Below are 21,248 nucleotides of genomic sequence, written 5' to 3'. Positions count from 1 at the left end.
ACAGCACGGGAACGGGCCTATTGACCTGCGATGTCTGTGCAGAACATGATGCTAAGTTAAACTAACCTTCTCTGCCTGAATGCAATCCATACCATTCCATATACATGGACCTATCTAAAAACCTCATAAATGCCACTATCACACCAGCCTCAACCGTCTGCCCTGGCAATACATTCCAGGCACCCACCATTCTAAAATACTTGCACCGCACATCTTTAAATTTTGTAAAGCTATGCCTTCTAGTCTAACATTTCCATCCTAGGAAAAAGTTTCCATCTCACTACCCCTATCTGATGACATTTTGCATAGAATCCCGCACACATTGCTACATCATTTTGCCTTTATTTCTTATTTCAAAATTTAATAATGTTTTACTATTCCATTTCACTACCATGAGAATACATACCGCTATTTCATTTATTTTTCGTACATTTCTCTGATTTATATATTTACTCAAACCTATTTTTTATATCATGCATTACTTACATTTAATGCAGGGGAAAACTTGTTCACAATCTTTTTGATTTGCTAGAATTAATTATTTTGGTCTACTAATTCAGCTTTTGGCTCATGTATTTGGACATGAAAGTAACACTAAATTGTACATCTCCAACAATAATAGTGTAATGTTAAGTCAATTACCTATTTTAACCTAAATGCTTATTTTATACAATTAGCCTATTAATGTTTTTCATTTTCTTTACAGTTCTTTTTTTTTTAACCCACATGCTATTTTTTTCTCCTTTATTCCTCTTCTCTTTGTTCTACTATTTGTTTCAGCCTTCAAAGTTTGAGGTTACCACCAGGATGGCATATAATGAAAAGACACAAAGTGCTGGAGTATCTCAGCAGGTTAGGCAGTATCTCTGGAGTACATGGATAGGTGACATTTCAGGTTGGGACCCTTCTTCAGACTGATTATAGGGGGGAGAGAAGAAAGGTGGAAAAGGAGAAAAAGTGTGGCAGGTAATAGATCAACACAGGTGAGAGGGATTTCTTGACAGGCAGATAGTTGGAACAAAGGCCAGAGGTAAGAACAATAAGTGTGAGACAGGTTTGAAGAGTTTCGGATTGTGAAGTATGGGGCAGGAAAGGGAGGGGTGGGAGTTGTGGGGGAAGAAAGGGGGGGGGGGGCAGGTATATGTTTGTTGGAGATTACCTAAAATTAGTGAAGTCAACGTTCGCATCGTTAGATTGTAAGCTACCCAAACAGAATATGTCAAGTCTGATATGCTTGCATCAAATTCAGCTCTTTGCTGAATTAAAACATTAAACTCCTTCAAAGAAATGAAACGGTTCCAGTAAAATGGCAGGAAAGAAATTTACAATGATTGCGGCGTAATTTTGAAGTTTAACTTTTGTTCATTGCACCATCTCCATCTTCCAACCATACAATCTAAAATCAACTGTTTGAAAATGTAATTTTAGTAGTTTAGATTTGTGCACCATCAAGTAACTCCAAGTGACAAGTTAAGCTGCGAGGCTGCTGTCATTCATCTATAGATTTCATATAATTATGTAGTTTCTATAACTTAACTTACTAGGTAAGAACATTAGTAGGCAATGGTTACAAATTCATGCTTAGGTCGGATGCATGAATAGAGCTTAAAGTGCATGATAACAATTCAGGTAGTCTAATGGCTGGAAACGGAGCTATGCATTAACAAAACTCCATTAACTCCACTCCCTTATCAGAAGGCCTCACCTGTATTCATAGTATCCATACATTCTTCTTTGTCATCTTGTGGCGAATTCTCAAAATCCTGCAATGAATTAAGATTTTTGGCCTAAGATTTCCTGATAGATCAAGTTTATGAAATGCAAAATAATCAAATGTTTTTTGGAATTTTTTCAAAATATTAGATCTTGATACCACATCAATTAAAAAATGGACAAATCAGATAATTTAAAGTCAGATTTTTCAACTGGAAGCTTAGAGCATAATTAATTATACTTACATCCATTTCATCTTTGAATGGAATTCTGCCTGGTTTATATTCTGGATCTTCCTCCTCTCTGTCAAAATCAACACTGAAAGAACATCTTTAATTAAAAGTCATAGTTTTGATTCATCTTATTGAATGGTGTAGCGGGTTATCTGAGGGGGGAGTATTAGATTGTAAAGGGTCTCAAAGGCACAACTTACCCATCACTAACATCTGCCAACACATCTGTTCCCCTCTGTTCAGCAGCCATGGCCTTTGCATCAGGCATTCCTACTCGCTCCACGAAACAGAATACAGGATCTGCCCTTATAGAATTGTACTTTTCATAACCTACACAAAAGAACCAACTCCTTTTAATCTGTGAAGATAACTATACAGGTCGACTTTGACTTTCACACAATAAACCATTGCGTTATATACTGATGCACTTGCACATGAAAACATACTTCCTGGAAATTGGAGAAGTGTAAAAGTTAGAAGATTTCAGTAACTCAATTTACTACAGCCCGATCATAATTTCTTGAGCTGAAATAGTTACTTTCCAAATTATAATTTAATACAGAAACATTCATGTAATACTTTGCAGAATGTTTAAGTCTATCATTAATTATTTAATGAGAACAGAGGAGCAAAATCGCACTGTAAGAGTTTTACTTTTCAATAATCCACATATCAACAATTGACAAATATAAAAAAAGATATTTGACTGCAAAATATTACGGGAATTAACCAACCAATAAATAAGACATCAAAATGAGAGGAAATTATCAGTATCTTTTGAGATAGTGATGGCACTTCCATTAATACAGAATATTAAAAAATGCAAATTCCAGAAATAACTGAGAAAATGATCATCAGGCTAGACTAGCTTCAGTTGGACCACAAGCAATACTGCCTCAGTCAACCAAAAACAGCATAATTCAATTAGGTTCTGCACTGTGACACATTGTTCTTAAGTACTCTTGAGCCTCAAGCCAAATTGTAATCATGAAAGGTTTTATAAGCCATCATTCTACCCCCCTAGTCAGGACACACACTAGAGAATTCCACTGTGACCTCGAGTGAATTTGGATTATGATTAGGAACTGCTCTTTGTATACATCATGGCTGTTCTGCATCCCACTGGTTCAGAGTTAACAAGACAGCATTCCACAACAGGGAACGGGAAAGTCTCAGTGCTGACATTTGTGAAATACTACTTGGAAAAAAGCCCAGGAGGCACTTATACAGATTAATAGCGAAGGTTAAGCTACTCGTCACTCCAATGCAGGGCTACAGAACAGAAGCAGAAAAAGAGGAGCAGTGGTGGAACCAAAGATAGTGGCAGTTTGATAAAATAAATATATTTTGAGTTTTTTTTAAATATATAGGTACACCTTGCAAATAATTTTACAATGAACATTTAGAAAATAATTATGACTACAGTGCATTCAGAAAGTATTCAGACCCCTTCACTTTTTCAACAATTTGTTACGTTACAGCCTTATTCTAAAATGGAATCAAATCATTTTTTAATCAACAATCTATACACAACACCACATAATAAAAAGGCGAAAACAGGTGTTTAGAAATTTTTGCTAAGTATTTAAAAAGAAATAACTGAAATATCACATTTACATAAGTATTCAGACCCCTTTATCACCTTTGGCAGCGATTGCAGCCTCAAGTCTTCTTGGGTATGACGCTACAAGCTTGGCAGACCTGTATTTGGGTAATTTCTCCCATTCTTCTCTGCAGATCCTCTCAACCTGTCAGGATGGATGGGGAGCGTCGATACACAGCTATTTTCAGGTCCCTCCAGAGATATTCGATTGGGTTCAAGTCTGGGCTCTGGCTGGGCCACTTAAGGACATTCACAGACTTGTCACGAAGCCACTCCTGCGTTGTCTTGGCTGTGTGCTTAGGGCCATTGTCCTGTTGGAAGGTGAACCTCCGCCCCAGTCTGAGGTCCAGAATGCTCTGGAGCAGGTTTTCATCAAGGATCTCTCTGTACTTTGCTCCATTCATCTTTCCCTGGATCCTGACTAGTCCCCCAGTTCCTGCCGCTGAAAACCATCCCCACAGCATGATGCTGCCACTACCATACTTCACCGTATATATGGTATTGGCCAGGTGATGAGCGGTGCCTGGTTTCCGCTAGACGTGACGCTTGGCATTCAGGCCAAAGAGTTCAATCTTGGTTTCATCAGACCAGAGAATCTTGTTTCTCATGCCTTTTGGCAAACTCCAAGTGGGCTGTCATGTGCCTTTTACTGAGGAGTGGCTTCCGTCTGCCACTCGACCATGAAGGCCTGATTGGTGGAGTGCTGCGGTTATAGTTGTCCATCTGGAAGGTTCTCCCATCTCCACAGAGGAACTCGAGTTCTGTCAGAGTGACCATCGGGTTCTTGGTCACCTCCCTGACCAAGGCCCTTCTCCCTCGATTGCTCAGTTTGGCTGGGCGGCCAGCACTATGAAGAGTCCTGGTGGTTTCAAAGTTCTTCCATTTAAGAATGACAGTGTGATCTTTGGGACTTGCAATGCTGCAGAAATTGTTTTATACCCTTCCCCAGATCTGTGTCTCGACACAATCCTGTCTCGGAGGTCTACGAACAATGCCTTCGTTTTCATGGCTTGGTTTTTGCTCTGCCATGCACTGTCAACTGTGGGACCTTATATAGACAGGTGTGTGCCTTTCCATATCATTGTCCAATCAATTTGATTTACCACTGGTGAACTCAAGTTGTGGAAACATCCCAAGGATAATCAATAGAAACAGGATGAACCTAACCTCAATTTTGCGTGTCATAGCAAAGGGTCTGAATACTTATGTAAATGTGATATTTCAGTTATTTATTTTTAATTACTTTGCAAAAATTTCTAAACATCTGTTTTTGTTTCTACATTCTGGTGTATTGTGTGTAGATTGATAAAAAAATGAGTTTAATCAATTTAAAAATAAGGCTGTAACGTAACAAAATGTGGAAAAAGTGAAGGGGTCTGAATACTTTCTGAATGTACTGTATATTCCAAAAATATTATGTACAACATCCATGTAACTAAATTGCATTCAAGTGCTTCAACAGGAGTTAAACAAAACAATCACTCACTAACTTGCTAAAAGTTAGCAAAAACACTAAAACATTTGAATGGAAAACATGTATTTGGAAAAATGTAGAAACAAGGAACTGCAGATGCTGGTTTACAAAAAAAAAATGACACAAAGTGCTGGAATAACTCAGCGGGTCAGGCACCATTTTTGGAGAACATGGATAGGTAAAGTGAAATGTCACCTAAATATGTTTGGAACTTGGCTATTTTCCTTAGAGTAGGTTAATTTGGTTCAAAGTAGTATTTTTTTCATTAGTTGAGATGACCCGCATTTATAGATTACATTGTTCTTACAGTCCGGTTCATTTCTTGCACTTCTCGTTCTCAACCCAGTTCCTTGCTGACGAGGAGTATTCCCCACTTTACACCGAGTTTGTGGACAGAGAATATCTGCCCTTCCTCTACCGCATTTAAGGGACTATTCTCTTCAGAGCACACCAGTTCACTCCTCCAACATCAATATCCTCAGATACCTCCCTTTGCAGCCGGATGCTTCGTTCGTTTGAGGGTCTAAAACATTTTACATGTAGTTCTGTCAACATAGTGCATCACATTCATGATACTTCGCCCTCTGCAAGGGCAGGCCAAACAGCCCTGCTAAACAAATCCATTCAGTTTTCAAAGTTGGCTGTCTCACTTGTTATCCTATCTAATCCACAGATCTCCCACTCTGCATCACCAACCTGAAACTAACTCCATTGCCTTTCCACAAATGCTGGCTGACCTGCAGAGGATTTCCTTTTTTCTGCAATTTCTATCTGATTTTCAAACATTAATAATTTACTTTTAAGTTTGTATATTTTGACAAACAAAACTGCATTGAGATGAATTACATAAAGAGCAAGTGAACAATTTTGCATCTGTTTACCTACCATTCAATCCTCCCTCTCCCCAATTACATTTAATAGCGTACATCTAAGCTATTTCAAAATGGTGTTTCAATCCCTCCAGTTAACTTATTCATAACCCTTGCACCCAGAATATGCAAGCCTTTCTGTACTAATTGCTGAACAGCATTGTGCAAGGGAGACTATCTTGTATTTCTCTGTATTGCGAAAAACCATGTTCTCCTCATAAAAATTCTGGCTATGATCAGTTAACTTACACATAACTTGAATTGTACTTTACTGCTTTGGTCTGTGCACCACCATATATTTGCCCATTGCACTTTGAGTGGGGTATTTATCAATTAAATCAGAAAATAAATTGCATACCATGCTTATAGACACCGATAAGAAGGCATTTATCAGCTTCACGATCCCACCAATCCGTAGGAAGTTCCCCATGATCCATTTCTGGGATCCAGATATCCACATCACTAAATAAAAAAGGTGATGTAGTGTAAATTAAAGTTGCTTCTTAAAAATAAAATTAAACCATATATTATCATTTATTCAGGCTTGAAAGAGGAATCTCTACGATACACAAAAATGCAAGCTCGGGATGGCAAATACCATTTTCAATAATATTAATGTCAAAACTTTAAAAGCAAAAGCAAAAAATTAAGAATTCCAATTTAAATTTTTTTTGCCAAATGAGATCAAGTTTTAGTGTAACAGTTAAGACGTTTTATTCCCACTTACAACTCATAACTTTTGTTCGATGGAATCAAGCACCTTACCAACAAAATTAATAATAATGCTATAAATGTTCTTTTTATTTCTAAAACCATTTCAACATGTTCCTGTCATTAAATTTAACCTAAATCGTCAAGGATGTATCCCTGCCTAATTGATGAAATTGCGAATAGTTTCCTAAAATCCTTTTTCAAAAGCAATTGTGCTTTAAATTGGATGGTTTGGTCACAGTATTAGATCACAATTGGTTCCAAGCCAAGTGCTGCAAATTAACTGTAGGTAACCAGATGCAAAATAATCCTTAATTATAATATTGAGAAAATATAAGATTATACATTCATCTTCTCTCTAACTATCCTATCAAATATTTTAATCTCAAAGGCTTAACATAACCTCTTTTCTAGAGAAATAAGTTCTAACCTATTGAATGTTTCCTGACATAAAATGATTTCAAAACATCTTACAAAAATCTAAAAACATTTTTGAAACAGTATATCATCCAAAATCCCTAATGTAATAGTTACATTATAGCAACACTAATTGAGATAGAGACAGGTTGAGCATAGATTTAGAGTCAAATTGAGGACCTCTGTTACATGTACATTTGATTGGAAGCAACTCTTAAAGGTCAAGGAAACATTGGACGAGTTATAATCAGCTGAACTGTTGTAAAGTCTGATAGAGGTTGCGGTTTGGACTCTTCAAACACAGAATAAAGGCTTGGCAGCCTACTCTTGAGTCAGTTCAACTTCCAGTGCCAGAAACCTGGCACTTGGGTCACTGTCACATCAACTCCACCAGTTTTATTCATAACTGAACTTAAGTTATGTGAAATTTCTTGCTTAAAAGTAGTCGTATCCTTAATGCACATGATTGTGATTGCAACAGTTCTTTTTTGTATTGGTCTTCTGTTATGATAATAACTATTTGCTCCATGCATGATTCAACCAGTTATAGTGAACTTTAACATTAATTTTCAGTTTTTTGGTTTATCTCGCTAGAAATAAATCACAATATTCCATTACCTACCTATGTCTTTACTAACCAGTGTTGACACTCTCAATAATGCACATCTCAATATCATAATTTATTTAACCAACTAGACTCTTTCAAGGAACACCTGACCTTATTTTTCTCCTGCAAAATATACTTCACATTTATACTCTGAATTTAATTTGCTGACTGCATGGCCATTCTAAGTGTCTATTAACTACTCCACTATTTTGATGCTGTCCTTTTTAATATTACCTATATATCAGATTTAGGAGCTATCCACAAAATTTAATTGCATTTCCAATCCAGAGTTCACAATATGTGTGCAAATAATGAACAATAGCATTCCCAGCAGCAATTACAGAACATGCTTCTATTTTCAAAATACAACTATTAGGCCCTGTGAAAATAAAAAACTGCAGATGCTGGAAATCTGAAATTAAAGTAGAAAATACAGGAAACATTCAGCTGGTCAGGCAGCACGTGGAAAGACAAATAATGAACACTCAGATCAAAGACTCATCAGAATTGAAAAAGAGAAAATGTCAGCTTTAAATTGCAGAAAATATGGGCGAGAAATAGGATAGGGTAAAGAGAATCTCTCTATTAAGGCAATGCCAGGGTTGCCATGGGTTAAGTTATGGAGGTCATCCAGTTAAAGGGTTAAGAGGGACAATTGGAGAGAAAAAAAGGAACAAGAATTATGAGGGCCGATGAGAGTGAGATTATGAGCAAAGGAATGTAGCCAAGGGGTTAAATGCAGGTTATATCAGGGGGACAAAAACTGAACCAATATCAGAAATAGACAATAGACAATAGGTGCAGGAGCAGGCCATTCGGCCTTTCGAGCCAGCAACACCATTCAATGAGATCATGGCTAATCATCCACAATCAGTACCCCGTCCCTGCCTTCTCCCCATATCCCCTGACTCCGCTATCTTTAAGAGCCCTATCTAGCTCTCCCTTGAAACTATCCAGATAACCGGCATCCACCGCCCTGAGGCAGAGAATTCCACACTCACAACTCTGTGTGTGAAAAAGTGTTTCCTCATCTCCATTCTAAATGGCTTACCCCTTATTCATAAACTGTGGCCCCTGATTCTGGACTCCCCCAACATCAGGAACATGTTTTCTGCCTCTAACGTGTCCAAACCCTTAAAAATCTTAGGTAGACAAAAGTGCTGGAGAAACTCAGCGGGTGCAGAGCATCTGTGGAGCGAAGGAAATAGGCAACGTTTTGGGCTGAAACCCTACTTCAGACTGATGTAGGGTGGGGGGGGGGGGGGGAGACGGGAAGAAGAAAGGAAGAGGAGGAGCCAGAGGGTTGATGGAGAGCTGAGAAGGTGAGGAGACAATAAGGGCTACAGGAAATTGGAGAAGTCAATGTTCATGCTGCTGGGGTGTAAACTGCCCAAGCGGAATATGAGATGCTGCTCCTCCAATTTGCGGTGGTGCTCACTCTGGCCATGGAGGAGGCTCAGGACAGAAAGGTCGGATTCGGAATGGGAGAGGGAGTTGAAGTGCTGAGCCACCCGGAGATCAGATTGGTTATTGCAGACCGAGCGGAGGTGTTCGGCGAAACTATCGCCAAGCCTACGCTTGGTCTCAGATCAGCTGACATCTAGAGCAGCGGATGCAATAGATGAGGTTGGAGGAGGTGCAGGTGAACCTCTGTCGCACCTGGAACGACTGCTTGGGTCCTTGAATGGAGTTGAGGGGGGAGGTAAAGCGACAAGTGTAACATCTCTTGCGGTTGCAAGGGAAAGTGCCCGGGGAGGGGGAGGTGCAGGTGGGAAGGGACCAAGGAGTTACGGAGGGAGCAGTCTTTACGGAAAGCAGCCATGGAGGGGAGATGGGAAGATGTGGCGAGTGGTGGGGTCACATTGGAGGTGGCGAAAATGACGGAGGACTGGTGGGGTGGAAGGTGAGGACTAGTGGGATTCTGCACTTGTTACAAGTGGGGGGGGGGGGGGGTGGGGAGAGCGAGCAGTGTTAGAGTATTGAAGAGACCCTGGTGAGAGCCTCATCTATACTAGGGATGGGGAACCCCCGTTCCCTGATGAGGACATTTCCGATACCCTGATGTGGAACACCTCATCCTGGGAGCAGATGCGGTATAGACGGAGGTATTGGGAGTAGGGGATGGAGTCCTTACAGGAAGCAGGGTGGGAAGAAGTGTAGTCTAGATAGCCATGCAGTCTAGATAGCCGGACTATCGATACCGACTGGCTATCTGCGGCCATACACACCAATATCCTTCCAGGCACCCTCCTCCCCCTTAAATAAGTTTCAATAAGATACCCTCTCATCCTTCTAAATTCCAGAGTTTACAAGCCCAGCCGTTCCATTCTCTCAGCTTATGACAGTCCCACCATCTCGGGAATTAAGCTCGTGAACCTACGCTGCACTGCCTCAATAGCAAGGATGTCCTTCCTCAAATTTGGAGACCAAAACTGCACACAATAGTCTCACTAGGGCCCTGTACAACTGCAGAAGGACCTCTTTGCTCCTATACTCAACTCTTCTTGTTATGAAGGCCAACATGCCATTCGCTTTCTTCACTGCCTCCTGTACCTGCATGCTTACTTTCATTGACTGATGAACAAGGACCCCCCCCCAGATCTCGTTGTACTTCCCCTTTCCCAATTTGATACCATTTAGATAATAATCTGCCTTCCTGGTTTTGCTACCAAAGTGGATAACCTCACATTTATCCACATTAAACTGCGTCTGCCATGCATCTGTCCACTCACCCAACCTGTCCAAGTCACCCTGCATTCTCATAGCATCCTCCACATGGTTCACACTGCCACCCAGCTTTGTGTCATCTGCAAATTTGCTAATGTTACTTGTAATCCCTTAATCTAAATCATTAATATATTGTAAATAGCTGTGATCCCAGCACCGAGCCTTGCGGAACCCCACTAGTCACTGTCTGCCATTCTGAAAGGGACCCGTTAATCCCTACTCTTTGTTTCCTGTCTGCCAACCAATTTTCTATCCTTGTCAGCACTCCACCCCCAATACCATGTGCCCTAATTTTGCCCATTAATCTCCTATGCGGGACCTTATCAAATGTTTTCTTAAAGTCCAGGTACACTACATCCACTGGCTCTCCCCTGTCCATTTTCCTAGTTACATCCTCAAAAAATTACCCTTCGTAAATCCATGCTGACTCGGACCGATCCTGTTACTGCTATCCAAACGTGCCGCTATTTCATCTTTTATCCTCCCCACCACCGATATCAGGCTAACTGGTCTATAATTCCCCGTTTTCTCTCTCCCGCCTTTCTTAAAAAGTGGGATAACATTAGTTACCCTCCAATATACAGGAACTGATCCTGAATCTATAGAACATTGGAAAGTTGTGTTACAGACAGATAAAGTTGGAGAATTGGATATTGGGTTTGGAGGCTGCATTGCGCTCTGACTCACAACAAGGTCTTGTTCAAGCTTTCATTGTTCATCATTATTACAGTAAAGGACACCACAAACAAGTCAGCGTGGGATAGAGAATTAAAACTGGCAAGCAACCGAAGACTTGGAGTCATTCTTGCAGATTAAACACGTCTTCTGCAATGCTTTCGCTGGCATTTGGTTTGCCAACGTATAGAAGAAGACATTGCTAATGATGAATGCAGTTGATTCAGTTAAGTGCAAGAAAATTACTGCTTCACTTGGAAAGATTGTTTTGGTCCATGGATAGTGCAAAGTGAAGAGATAGGATGGGTATGGCAAATTTGAGACCACATGGGAATTTTAATAAGAGGTTGGTAGGAATGAAAGGTTGACCCACAATTCAGATGGTTCCTTCAAAATGTTAAAAGAGGAAAAATGTATTGGGTAGTGAAATCTTATTCAATCGACAGAAATGGCAATGAATGATCTATTGAATGTGAAGGCTAATACAATAGAAAATGCTTGCTGTTCATGAGGAAAGCAGACGTGAGCAAAAATGTGCACAAAGATGACATGCTATCAGGATGGTCTAGCATGATAGAGGCAAAGTCAGGGTCAAAAGACAGACATTTCAGAGGCACATCTGTGGGAAGTTCTGTCAGTGAAAATATGGTGGAGGGGAGAGAGACAAAGGACAAAGGACATTTATTGTCACATACACCATTTCTGGTGTAGTGAAATTTGAGTTACCATTTGCAGCACACCAATAAAAGTAAGACACCACATTAAATAAAGAATTGAACATAAAACATAAAAACATCCCCCCATAATGGTTCCCACTGTGAGGGAAGGCACAAAGTCCAGTCCTCTTCCTCTTGTTCACCCATGGTCGGGCCTATTGAGGCTTCCGCAGTCGACGCAACAGCGGCCCGATGTTCAGGCCCTCTCGCCGGATGATGGGGCTTCGGCGTTGGGAGAACACTCTTCATTGGCTTGGAGCGTCTGTAACGGCCGCTTGCTGCCAGAGACCGCGGCTCCCGAAGTCCACAGGCCGCGCTGGTCGGAGCTCCGACACTGGCGATCTCGGTGAGAGATCCCAGGCTCCACGGTGTTCAGAGTCAGCGCCGCGGCGGCTGGAAGCTCCGCAATGTTGGGAGTCGGCGGTCTCAGCACTCCGGAGCCCACTGCATGCCGACCCAGGCAAGGCATCGCCCGCTCTGCGATGGCGCCCCAGCGCTGCGCCGCTGCGGATGTTCTGGCCGGTCCCGGCAGGAAACGCCGTTCCAGTCCCGATGGTAGGCTGCGAGGAAGTGGCGAAGATACGGCCCGGAGAAAAGCCGCATCTCCGACCAGGTAGGGACTGAGAAAAACAGTTTCCCCCTCCCCCCTAATAAAAAAGATTAGACCTCCAAACGAACTTTTAACATACTAAAAAAAAATTTAAAGTGTGAAAGGACGGACAGCTGCAGGCTGGGCAGCCATATTCGTCGACGACGACTGGGAAAATAAAAGAGACAAGTTTAATGTCAGTGCTTCCCCCAGCTTAATGTCAGTGCTGGGGAAGATACTGGAAAAAAATTGAGGGGAGGATTAATGATCATCACTTGGTAAGACAAGGGAAAGTGGGTAAACTGTCTCTTTGGCAATAGGAGACATTCATTGAATTGAATCGAATTGAATCCTTTATTTGTCATTCAGACCTTTCGGTCTGAACGAAATGTCATTGCCTGCAGCCATACATGTAATAATAAACAACACACAATAGACACAAATTAACATCCACCACAGTGAGTTCACCAAGCACCTCCTCATTGTGATGGAGGCAAAAGTCTTAGGGTTGCTGTCTCTTCCCTCCTCTTCTCCCTCTGGCATTCATAAGGGCATTGAATACTAAGGTAGAGTGGTTATGCTCCAACTTTATAAAACCTTGGTCACACTGCAACTGGAGTACTGCATGTGGTTCTGGTCACCAAGGTATATAAAGAATGCACGCCAGCATGTGCTTGGGGTCTGAGGTGACACTGGAAAATCCAGCTCTGGTTTCTGCTGAAGTATCAGAGATTTAGATGGGACAGTGCTAAGATATATAAAATTAGAAAGGTTATGGACTGCAGGAAACTGTTTCTCGTATCAGTGGGACATAAAACGTGAGGACATGGGTTTAGGGTAAGGGAGAAGAGACTGCGAGGGGATATGAGAAGGACCTTTTTCACCCAGAGAGTTGCAAGCACCCAAGAGAATGGTTGAAACTGGGCCGTTGACTGCATTTAAGTGTCTTGATGGGCACATGACGGTTTAGCATGGACGGTTATTTATTACATGTTGGGTGACGCATTAATATAGAAAGGTGCCTATTGGTCAGTGTGGATGAGTTGGGCAGAATGACCCATTTATATGCTGTACAATTCTGCCTATTCTGAAACTTGAATGAATACTTTATACTTTATTATCACCATGTGACAAGTCACAGTGAAATTCTTTGCTTGCATACCTAAGGTATGTAAATAGTCACCACACGCCACATAGAGGGCGCTTACAAAGCCCCCCTTTGTTCTTTGATTCCTTGGTTTGTCTTTGCCCGTGATTCCATTGTGGAAATGTACTGAAAATTTTGAGAATCCAAATAGACTACTAGTACTACATTATGCTTGCTACAAGGTTTGAAATAGGTTTACATATTTTATTTGATTTGCTAGATTATTATCTTCTTACACTTTTAAATTCAATGTCTTTTATGCCATTGGTATCATATGGTTAATTATTGTAAAGATACCTATCAGGCTACTGAAACCCACGTGATTTAAAATAGGCAACGTTAAAATCTGTTGGTGAGAAATCTGCAAGATCTATTCAAATTTGGATTAGATCTTATATTGCCATTTTTATTGAGCAGAGCTCCATAATGGCCACTAATCATTAGAACATCCTTGCTACAGGATAACATGGCCAAAGAGCCACATTAAAAAAAGGATCAAAACAGTCATTAGCATATTGGGACCTGGAGAGTTTAATTTACATGTCTAAGTATTTAACAAATCAGTTATCAATATGATTAAAATGAATTTTGAATTAAATCAATACGAGCAATGCTGTGAAAAATTAGCAACCCTGGCAAGTACCTCTTTTAGGTGATACTCCACTTTGTAACTAGCTACAACATTTCTATTTTAAAATCTGGAAGTCGATTGTGTTAACATAATATGCCTAATTGTACTACATACAAGTTATATTAATCAACCATTAGAATGAAACTATTTACGGATGAAACGAGATCTAAAAGACATGTTAGAAGACACCATCCAGAAAGTTGAGTTTGCAGCAACATTCAAGTCAGACCAATAGAAATGACGCCGGGACATAGAAAGTTTGCACTACCCGCCGGCACACTCTTTTGGAGGAAATGGATATAGACTAGATGAATTAGTAAACATGCTCTGGATGAAAATTGTCAAATTACTTTGTTTTCTTTGTAAAGATCAGATTTGAAAAGTAATTAGAGCCAATTTTAGGCCTTAGTTATTTGAAATATCTACAGAAACTCTTTTCCCCAATTGTTATCTTAAGGGCGCATTGACAGATCTTGTTTATTCAGCGTTTTGTTTAGTTGTTGTTTTCTAAACTTGAGCCTCTAAATTTGCCTCGAAAAAACTCTTAGATAACCGTTCTATCAATAACTTGCAATCCTTATTTGTTAAAGACTTCATGCTGATTAACGCACCAGATTCAAATTAAAATACATTCAACTATTCGGAAACCTTCCTTTAAATTAAATAAAACTAAATATGGGGCCTATATTAAATGAAGGAATTATTTTCTATGTATCTACACACCAAATGAAAAATCACAATAAGTATTCCACTGACACATTTACTGACCTTGCATCTGCACCATCAAATATCTTGTCTGCTACATCTCCTATCACTTCTTGCCTCAAATAATACAGCATCCGTACCCGCAGTAGGACTCTGTAGTGGAAGAAAGTTTGAACATTAGTACTGTTTGCCAACACTAGCTTTTGGCAGCTGCTTCTGTTCATCCATCATTCTGCCAAGGCTGATTAGCTATGCTGTATGGTAGGCTTGAAGCATGACAGATGGTGGCATATAATCACCTCTGTGTGGTGCTTTTGCTGGCTTTCAACAGCCATGCTTGGCAACCACTTTCAACATACTGAGCACAGTGTTGTGCAGCCCAGACACATTTCATTCAGTAATGCCTAATTCAGTTTGTGAAGTTTAACGTGCATGTTGCCAGTGCTTCTGAAGTGTTCAAGTAAGTTTGTAAACAACTGAGCAGATGGCTTGCAGTAGGCGTTCTGCTCCATTATCTCATGCAATTTCCTCAGCTGTTGCTTACTATCTTTTGAAGCAGCTTTATGTTTAGAATAATGAGCAGCTATTTAACGGGCTGAAAAAGAAAGATATGCAAAATCTAATTTCAAGTGCCTCAGTACAAACAATGGCCTATTTTATACTTTTATTCAAAACATGAGTTTTCAAGCGAAAAATTAATGCACATTTCTAAAGTAGTTTCAGAAGATCCTAAACATGAAAGCACTTTTTAAAATGCTAATCACAAATACAAATGGCTGCACAAATCAATAAGCGAGTTCGGTATTCCGACTGCGCATGCCCAGGTCATAGGTCACTAGCTATAAAGTCTCGGCAACGGTGGTGCTGCATTGTGTGCAGGCTTGTGTTTCATCTGTGGTCGGGGTCGGCTGTCCGTCGCTGCGGGTGCTCTTGAGTTGCTGCTGGGCCGTCCCCGCCCCCTCCTCGGTGTCCCGTCCCTATCCAGGGCGGCCCTGGGTTGGCGGGGCGGCCCCGGACTTGCAGCCGGCCCTGCAGCCGCTGGCTCCAGCTCGGCTCTGCCTGTCCCGCTGGATTGGTCGGCAGCCCTCCATCTCAACCCCCCTACCCTCATTCCGACACCGAGATACTGCTGAAGCCGCTGACCCTGCTCGAAACCGGGCGACACGGAGCCGCTGCTGCAGGAGTCGTCCTGGTCGGAGGGAGAGTATGCAGATGGGCTCCTGCCAGCCATGAAGGCCAGGCGCCCGCTGGCGGCAGCAGCAACCTCCTCCCCCTCCCTTGCCCAGCCCCAAGCCCAGAGTCTGGGCCAACTCCAATTCTAGGTCGGGCTGAAGGCCACCTGCAGTGCGGCACAGTCTAGCGCCGAGCCGGAGGAGGCTGAGCCCAGGCTGGCGCCCTGACCCAGGCGAGGCCGGGGCCCTCACTCCTTGGGGTTGTGCATGAAGTGGCAGCGGCTACTGTCGGGGCAGAAGACTGTGTTGTGGAAGGTACGGCTTGTACTTGGGGTGGTGGCTGAGGGAGCGCAGGGACGAACTGGCACTTGTCACCGTAGCGGCCCTTCGGGGAGCGGGTTCCTCTGGAGTTGGAGTGGGGTTGAGCTGGAGTTGGTGCTGGCTATGGGTTCTGTGGGCCTGTGGCTGCTGGTGTTGTCGGTCGGCCCGGCGGGAGAGGCGGAGGTGAGCTGGGGTTGGCGCTTCTCCACGCTGGGCCTGGGGGGCCGGTGTCCCGTCGGTCCGGACGTTTCTGGCAGCCCCCCCGGGCAGGGATGGGACACTCGAGCGTGGGGGGGATCCGAGGACGGTCCAGTGGTGGTTCAGGTGTGCTTGCAGGTCTCTCCCTATCCCCCTCACCCCCCGGTCTCCCACTGAAAAAATACCAAAAAAAATCGGACCCAAACTATACTTACTGAATCTACAGCGCTTCGTTTTATTTTTATTTATAGCGTTCTACCTTTGACAAATCCCATGATTCCTTGCGTTTTTTGGAATACCGAACTCGCTTATTCAAATAGTTTTTTTTTAATAAGAAACAAAACTAAGATTTAAGATTTGCTTTGCTTGCAAATTGTACGACTAAAACTCACTTGTTGCAGTGGTGTTTAAGGTGTTTCTTGTAACCATCATCATGCAGCAAGGTATCTGGGTTGCAGCTTACGAGCCAATCAACATTTTTCATGATTGGCTGAGTAGACTGGCTTTTAACTTTCTTTCCTTTCCTCCCTCTAGGCACTGGTGCAGACAAACCTATTAGTAGAGCAAACATACAAGTTATAATCACCTTAGCACAGAACAAACCAACCCACAAACTTAACAATTAGTGCACAGATTACATAGTTTTCAATTTACTGAAATGAAACAATCACTGCACATTCTCCTTTCCCCAGTGCGGCTGTTGTAATCTTTCCCCTGATTTTTAAGTCTCTCTCCATGTACTCTAATGGTGAGATGTTCAAGAAGGAACTGCAGATGCTGGAAAATCGAAGGTAGACAAAATTGCTGGAGAAACTCAGCGGGTGCAGCAGCATCTATGGAGCGAAGGAAATAGGCAACGTTTCGGGCCGAAACCCTTCTTCAGACTGAAACCCTTCCGTCTGAAGAAGGGTTTCGGCCCGAAACGTTGCCTATTTCCTTCACTCCATAGATGCTGCCGCACCAGCTGAGTTTCTCCAGCAATTTTGTCTACCTTTAATGGTGAGATGGCCATGTTACAACTCTATGTGACTGCCTTTCTTATATTTGTTTCTTTATCATCAGATGTCGTGCTGATTTCTCAGTTTTTTCCTTACCTGTTCTTAAAATTCATATCTTTCCACCAATCCAAGTTAATTTTGGTACATGTATCATGACATCTCTTACTCTTTTTTTTCCTACTGATAATCTCTGCACTTCAGCCCTCATCTACCTCAGTTTTCTTCCCTTTTCTTTTGATATTCCACCCACATTCGCTCGACTTTCCACCACATCATCCGCACTCCCTTTGGTCTGCCACTCTTTCAGATGCATGTCTCAAGATGAAGATAACAGGCCAGTGAAAGATATGAGAGCTTAAGGAAATAGCTAATAACTGAGAAAGCCCATTGGAAGAGGTTACAAATGGTGGGCGAAGATTTCAGCAGATGAGTCAATGTTTTGGGCCTGAAGTGGCCTTGGTGGTGGGCTCAATCTAATCTCAGGACCAAATGTGACACCAAGATTGCCACAGCCTGGTTCACATTTTAAGACAGCTGCCAGAAGAACATAATCACCAATAGGAACTAAGGACTTTGGCTTCATACTTTAGAATTCTTAGTTGCAGTAGACCTCATCAAAATACAATGTCAAGGTACAGTATATAAGGAAGCCCGTTCCAATTCTGTAGAGATCAAGAGAATTGAAGCACACTTGGAGATGCCACAACATGCAAATAAATCAACACTTTTCTCAGATGTGAAGAGTAGGATAGAGTAACTTTTTTGATTGGGACTCATCCATCCCAAATAGAAAAATGAAATTCTTACTTGCGGAGGGAATAGAGTATAAATTCAAGGCAGACAGATTGGTTAATGGCATAGACAAAATAAATATCATGGGAGATTATCTGGTTACATCCAGATAAGAAAGTGTGGGCGCAACCAGCAGGATTACAGTAAACATGGCCCCAAGCATATAAGGTAGAAAACCTAAGAAAACAAACATCACTATTATGGATTGACTAAAAGTAGTAAAAAATGAAATAATCGTCAAAATAGAATCCGTGGCATTAATCTTTATTACATTCAATGATACAGGACTTTAAAAAAAGCTAAATTTTGTGATGCAGCAGAAGTCTAAGGATTTGGATCTTTACATTGGACCAATGTACCAGCATACTTGTGCTTAAAGGTGCCTTTTGGCAATTGTAATTCAAAAATTATTTTGAATAATAACACCTGGACAGATCACTACCGCAATTAAATATCTGTTTTTTGACAATGTTTTTTCCCAAAAAATCTGATTTTGAAGTTATTTAAGGCAATAACTTGCATATTTCTAGCAATAAGAAAAGCAATCGGTCATGATGAAATGGCGGAGCAGAACCTATGGGCCAAATGGCCTAATTCTGCTATGTCTTATGAACTTAAAGATGTGACTGTTACCCAACAATTGGAAATACCCGCACAAAATTTGGATTAAAAAAAACTGCATTCCTGATAAGCGCCAATGAGTATGCTCCACATTAGCCTCATTATATCTCACATTTAACCTCGTCAGAATATATTTATCTTTATTGATTTTTCTCCTTATGCCTGTGCTCTCTCCTTGGTACATTTGTACTATTTTTTTCAACTACTCCATGATAGTTCATGACGTAGCCACCTTCTGGAATTTCATAATTTATTAATTACTTTTAGTTTTCAACTTTACACAATTGCATAGGTTTTCAATATATGAATCTATCACTTAATAATATTGACTTCACCAGTGTGTTTGGCCTTTCGTAACAGCTGCATTTGACACCATAACCTCTTCTGGTATTAATCCAGTTAATCTGTCTTTGTACCTTTCCCAGTACGTATACCTGTAATCATAAAGGAGCAAAAGTACTGAATATCCATGTGCCTAGATTACAGACTGATCCTGTGGATTTTTGTAACGCTAATCTATGTTTAAAAAAAAAGCGACTGCACACACTAAAGGTGGGTTTTTTTAAACACAGATTAGCAACACAAAATTCCAAAGGATCAGCCTGTAAACTAGGTGGTTTCTCTCAAGAGAAGGGAATTAAATGTTGAGGTTATTTTGCTTCAGTCTTGTCAGACCCCACCTGGAGAACTGCATTCAGTTTTTATTCACTGAAGCATAGGAATTACATATTGGATGTGGGAGGAAACAGCATAGATTTATCATCATTATGCCATGACATAAAAGCTTAAATTGCAGGCTGGAATAAGCTTGGAAGTTTTCCCAAGTCAAAAAGGTTAGTTGTCTTATTAGCGTTTTTAAAATGCTAAAGAGATCTGATTTCTGCGGTGAGAATTCAGTATAGAAGGCATAACCCTGAAGTTGAAATAAGGTTATTTTGGAGCTAAGTAAATAAGAACTTTGACGTCCGGCACACAACTAAATGAAAATTTTAACTCTTCACCAAAAAGATTGAATACGGTATCAGTTGAAATTTAAGCACAAGGTTGGCAGCCTTCCATTAGCTAAGAGTATCATAGGTTGTGAACTGAAGGTGCGTAAATGGAATAGAGATGTTTCAGTAGTTGTTTAATGAATCGGATCAAGGGGTAAATAGCCTAGCACCTGTACCCGTTTTCATTACTGCAACCGAAATTTAGGAAGTATTCTCTTCTGGTTTTAACTAAAACTTACAATTATTTTTAACTCCTTGGCATTCACAAATTTTCCCAAGATCAATATATGATCAAAGTAATTTTAAAATACCCGAGTGGTTTTGCAGAGCTCGAGTCTGTCCATCCTCAGTAGGAGTAATCAGATCCCATATAAATCCTTTGATCTTCTCATCTCCTCTGTAATGGTTCAAGCAGTACACAAGGATAGTGCGGCAGATGGTCTCCACATCATGTTCTGTCAACTGCCGTTTAAAACGACCATGTGATAGTATGTCACTCCATCGGCCCCAACTGAGAAAAATAATATGATGGTAGTTTGCATTAGGCATGCGCACATAGCAAGAAGATTAAGATACAAATTTGATAGGTGCAGGAATCAAGGGGCTCAGAGAGAGTGAATAGCAATTGAAAAATGCAGGCCCTGTACAGTACAAGCAACGAGAATGGGTAGACTGGGGCATCAGGAACAAAATAAAAAAGTTTTGGTGGCAGATGTAATGGTGGTCATAGTGGGGAGGTTGGGCAGGAGACAATAGCAAAAGTAAGCTAGAGAAGGCGAAAGGAGGCAGCGAATGAGAAAGCAGCAGAAAGAGACTGCAGTGAATGCAAGCGGGGCAGGAGATGGTGGCGGTAGCAGGTGAAGAAGAGCCAGTGAAAGCCAATGGGGGAGGAGATAGAAGCAAAATTCATCAGGATGAGGAATGAATAAAAGCAGGCATAAGAGAATAGAAAGGAGGGGGGTATAAATAGGTCTAAGTGAGGCAGGAATTGAAGCTGAGGGTGCAACTCATCAAGCAAATATGACAGCCAATTTATACAAATAAAAACTCCATAAGCAATTGGGTAACGCATTGTAAATTGTCTTTATCTGGAGGACTGTTTGCAATTCCTGCCTTCATTTGTCATCTTAGGATCTTGCATACATCTACATTGTACTGACTTTTGGTTTCACAATATAATAGGACAATGCAGCAGTTCCTATGCGGAGATCAGAAGTGTTAGCTATTGAATTTAGCCTACAGGAGTATTTGCAACCTCATATCCAAGTTGTACAAAAGATTACAGAGTTCATGTTGTAGTTTGGGAGGTTCAGTGGATTGAATGAGTCTTTCCATGA

The 21,248-nt window shown here is 41.2% G+C and overlaps 1 protein-coding gene across 6 annotated transcripts in view; it reads right to left on the bottom strand.

The window, feature by feature from the left end:
• Window positions 1-21,248, bottom strand: part of chd7 (chromodomain helicase DNA binding protein 7) — a 230,020-nt gene that overhangs the window by 22,343 nt on the left and 186,429 nt on the right. For all 6 annotated transcript variants that reach the window (XM_033019785.1, XM_033019780.1, XM_033019784.1 and 3 more), the window contains 7 exons: window positions 20,223-20,422; window positions 16,901-17,060; window positions 14,881-14,970; window positions 6,251-6,354; window positions 2,147-2,276; window positions 1,959-2,031; window positions 1,706-1,763 (listed from right to left, as the gene is read on the bottom strand). In XM_033019785.1, coding sequence (XP_032875676.1) covers window positions 1,706-1,763; window positions 1,959-2,031; window positions 2,147-2,276; window positions 6,251-6,354; window positions 14,881-14,970; window positions 16,901-17,060; window positions 20,223-20,422 — 815 coding nt within the window. The remainder of the gene's footprint in view (window positions 1-1,705; window positions 1,764-1,958; window positions 2,032-2,146; window positions 2,277-6,250; window positions 6,355-14,880; window positions 14,971-16,900; window positions 17,061-20,222; window positions 20,423-21,248) is intronic.

Source organism: Amblyraja radiata, chromosome 4 (assembly GCF_010909765.2).
Source record: "Amblyraja radiata isolate CabotCenter1 chromosome 4, sAmbRad1.1.pri, whole genome shotgun sequence".
In the NCBI taxonomy this organism is placed as follows: Eukaryota; Metazoa; Chordata; class Chondrichthyes; order Rajiformes; family Rajidae; genus Amblyraja; species Amblyraja radiata.
Note: the sequence above shows the minus strand (reverse complement) of the source record. Positions and strands in the feature narration are given on the sequence as shown.